Here is a 4,180-nt window from a genome sequence, read left to right on the forward strand (position 1 = left end):
GAGGACAATGAGATGTTCTGTGACTCCTATTTTGCAAAGCACATTCCAGAGCTTGACAGTATTGAAGACCTTTCTATAAACAATGAATATTCTCTTAAACAAAACGAAGTAATTCAATAGTGTAAAATGTTGAGAGACCCAAGAGGAAACAACCTGTATGGAAAGACTGATAAAATGGGATGGCTGGGGGAAAAATGAAAATTATGAAATGGCTGGGGAAAGAAGAAAGGAAACTGGGAGAGAATCAGACTGGGGAAAGACAGTAGAAAAGATTGGGATGAAAAAATAGAAATAACTAATTGACTAGATAGGTTATTTCCGGTTCAAGCTGACAGCTATTTTAAACTATTGCCAGGGATAGAAGTGAGAACTGTCCCCAGATACTGTAAGAATACTGTAGATAGACAGTATTCATGTGCATGCACACACATACACAGTACACAACAAAGGGTAGGGCAGGAGTTGATGGGATCCAAACATAAAAATCTAATGAGAACTGAGCATAGACAGTGAATTGACAGAGGAAAGGAGATACGAATGCAATTGCTTCATAAGAGAGACACTAGATATTTCAACGTTTTTCTTGAAATGTCTCCTTGTTATACTTATGTCTTCCAAATTAGAACTATAATTACCTCAGATTTTCTCCTCCTTCTGAACATTCATAATCTAGCATAGCAGGCTGACTGCTGACAAACCTCTTCAGATGGGACAGTTCAAGAGCTTTCCATAGTTCTTCCTCAGAATATTTATTAAATGGATCCAAATTCATTCGGAGTGTTCCAGAAAAAAGAACAGGGTCCTTAAGAAAATGATCAGACTGGATTTAGAATGCACGTCTAAAGAAATATGAGTTACCTACCCATACAGAAATATATATTAGAGTATTTCTGAAGTAAATTCTAACTCAAAGAGACATTAAAACAAGTTTGAGTGTATAATCTGCACTCTTCGAGACTGAGCAGCCATACCAGTATGCCCAATCTGCTGGATCAAATTGTAAGGCAGTAAACACTGGGAGAAGATAGTCCCTTAGGTAACCCAGCCCCAAATCATGAATAGAGTAGAAAAGAGCTGGAAGGGACCTTAGAGGTCTTCTAGTCCAGCCCCCTGCTCGAGCAGGAGAACCTATACCATTTCAGACAAGTGACTGTCTAGTCCAGGGGTATCAAATTCGCAACGTCACGTGACGCGACATATCGTGACTTTTTTTCCATTGCCGGCAATGGGGTGAGCGCGGTTTCGCCATGACGCATCCGGCCCGCGGGCTGGCAGTTTGACACCCCTGGTCTAGTCTCTTCTTAAAAATCTCCAGTGATGGAGCACCCACAGTAAACAGCACCTTGAATTATACCTGGAGAAACACAGGCATTTATTTATTAAATTTATACGCTATGCATCTCCCCGATTAGATGTCTCTGTGGAGCTCTCAGAGTAATGGTGTTATATAGGCTGAATATCTGGTAATATATATTATCCATGCAGCCATGTTTTATACCAGATGAGGTTTTTAACTTGTTATATTGTTTGTTTTGCTGTTTTATATTTGTTTTAATTGTTTGTAAGCTGCACAGAGTCATATGTATGAGATAGGTAGCTATATAAATTTTAATAATAAAGCTTCAGATTGCAGGAGCAACTATTTTCCGGCACATGGAATGATACAACTCTGCTATTCATCAGAATCTTTTGAGATAGAAAACTTTGAGGAAAAAAAAATATAGAAATGGGAAATCTTGTTTTTAGGCATCTTTAAAAATCTTTTCAAAGTAAGTGGACAAAATACATTGATTATACATACAAAGATCATCTCATTTAAATTACAGTGTTTGGTTCCCAACTTACATCTGTCCTGGGACACAAGGCAATTGTTCTAACACAAAAATCTACAACTGTTACTGTTTGGCTATACACTTGCAATCTAAAGTATACTGGAGTTGGGTAGCCAATAAATATAAACAAAGTAATAATCCCCACTAGAATGATTTAATATAGGGCTCTTCAAACTTGGCCCTTTTATGACTTGTGGACTTTAACTTCCAGAATTCCTCAGCCAGGCATGCTGGCTGAGCAACTCTGGGAGTTGAAGTCCACAAGTCATAAAAGGGCCAAGTTTGAAGAGCCCTGATTTAATACATAAAAGTAGGCTTACTTGGGGAATTATAGTCAGCTTGGATCGCAAGTCATGAAGGCCAATATCTGCAATTTTCAACCCATCAATGGTAATCTCTCCCTTTGTGGCTTCCAGTATCCTGAAGAGGCAGAGGGTCATTGAGGATTTGCCAGCTCCAGTTCGTCCAACAATCCCAACCTAATTCACAATTTTGAAGAATCAGCAATGGTTAAAATGATGGTTCCACTGAAAGATTGCATGAAACTTGTAGAGGTTGTGGTTTACATGTAGTGTTCTTTTTCTTCTTTATGTTACACTTTCAAGACACTTATCTGTGATCACATTATTGCTATTTTTCATGAAAATCAAGTTAGGGCTTATTTTCAGGGAAACACGGTATCTGCCTTGGAAATAGCCCATGTTGAGCTGTCAACATGTCAAATATTAGCAAAGGAAATGTTTTATGACATTTATGACAGATCTTGCCTTGATTCCCTGCTGTCACTAGCCCCTAATAAAAGTTCCTTTTGAGACAATGCCTGTTTCAAGAGTTCTGCTTTCTTGGGTGACTTAGCTGAGGTAGGTCCTTACAATAAGTTATTGGTCATTTCTCCTGTTAAATGTTGATGCCAAAATTTTGAAATGGGTTTTGGGCAAATATAGACAATCTTTTTTATTTATTGGATAAAAATATTCTAATTTATACTGTGGCCAGGTTTTTCCACATGAAATTAGTTTCCCACCTATCAAAGTATCTCACAGAACTCATGAAGATTGCCCTTTATACCCTCTTATAAATTTGATAATGGAACTGTGGTCTGTTTTGTCAGAAAATTGAAGAACTTTCTGGATATCAATGCAGCTAGGGCTGAACACCATATATTTACTATATGATGACCAGGATATGTGTCATTGATAATTATGAATGTTCTATTTCTTCTATCAGCTAAAGAAAACCAAAGTCTTCATTTTTAAATGCAGGTCACAGAAAAAACAAAGTTGATTCACTGCAGTAAAGTGGCTATGTTAGAAACATACCTTTTCTCCACCTTTTACACTCAGGCTGAGGTCTTTCAACACCAAATCCAAACCTTTCCTATACCTGACAGAATACCTTGTAAAGACCACTTCTCCCTGGGTGGGCCAGTCTTCTGGAGGTCTTTTATCCTCAATGATCCAGGGAGCCTGAACATGAAAGGAGTTACAGGATACTGTGTTAGCACTTGAACCCTACTTTCAACTCTGAAGGAATATATTGTATTAAAAGCTCCATGATTAGTATTCAGTCTTCCACTAAATATTAACAGCTAGTGGCTTGTTTGATGAATCATTTAAAACAGGGGCCTTCAAACTTGGCCCTTTTATGACTTATGGACTTCAACTCCCAGAATTCCTCAGCCAGGGCATGCTGGCTGAGGAATTCTGGGAGTTAAAGTCCACAAGTCATAAAAGGGCCAAGTCTGAAGACCCCTGATTTAAAAGGAAAGCTAGTTGGTAGGGTGGTAAGGTGTTGGATTAGGTTTCATATTCACCCTTATTTATGGAATGCCTTGGTGACTCTGGAACTCTTTTTCAGCCTCCTCTTCCCAAAGTTGTTGGGAAATAGGTTGGTTTATTTAGTTGAAGTCTAAGACCTAAAACCAATCATTAAATTATATCAAATACAATAAATATATACACATGCACACACATGAAGAATGCATGAGAGGCCTGAAACAATTAGCATATGAAGAGGGCACCAGGTGAGTTTTATAAGCCATAGAAATTGATAATATTTTTTTTTCAAACTTCTTGGAGATATCTGAAAATAAATCACAAAAGAGGAGAATGGTCACCTCATGGTTATAAAAGGAACTAAGCTTTCTAACAATTAGTAGTATAATGCTCATTTGCCACTGTGTATACAATTGGCATTTTAGTAATACATGTGATACAGTTTAAACCTCTGTATCAGAGTATAAACTTTTGCATTGCATGTAAGGGAGGCCAGTACTACCTGTTGTCACCCAAATTGAGTATAAACTTTTGCGATGCATATAAGGGAGGCCAGTATATCTGCCTGTTGTC

At 37.8% G+C, this 4,180-nt stretch overlaps 1 protein-coding gene across 1 annotated transcript; it reads right to left on the bottom strand.

Annotated features, from left to right (window-relative positions):
* Positions 1-635: 635 nt before the first annotated feature.
* On the bottom strand, positions 636-3,298 carry LOC107301676 (canalicular multispecific organic anion transporter 2-like; the record flags this gene model as incomplete). The annotated part of the gene is made up of 3 exons (XM_015830866.1): positions 636-802; positions 2,153-2,311; positions 3,152-3,298. Coding segments are annotated over 3 exons (473 nt in total), but the record flags the coding sequence as incomplete, so codon positions are not given.
* Positions 3,299-4,180: the final 882 nt, after the last annotated feature.

Source organism: Protobothrops mucrosquamatus, unplaced genomic scaffold (assembly GCF_001527695.2).
Source record: "Protobothrops mucrosquamatus isolate PMUCROS unplaced genomic scaffold, P.Mucros_1.0 scaffold15502, whole genome shotgun sequence".
In the NCBI taxonomy this organism is placed as follows: Eukaryota; Metazoa; Chordata; class Lepidosauria; order Squamata; family Viperidae; genus Protobothrops; species Protobothrops mucrosquamatus.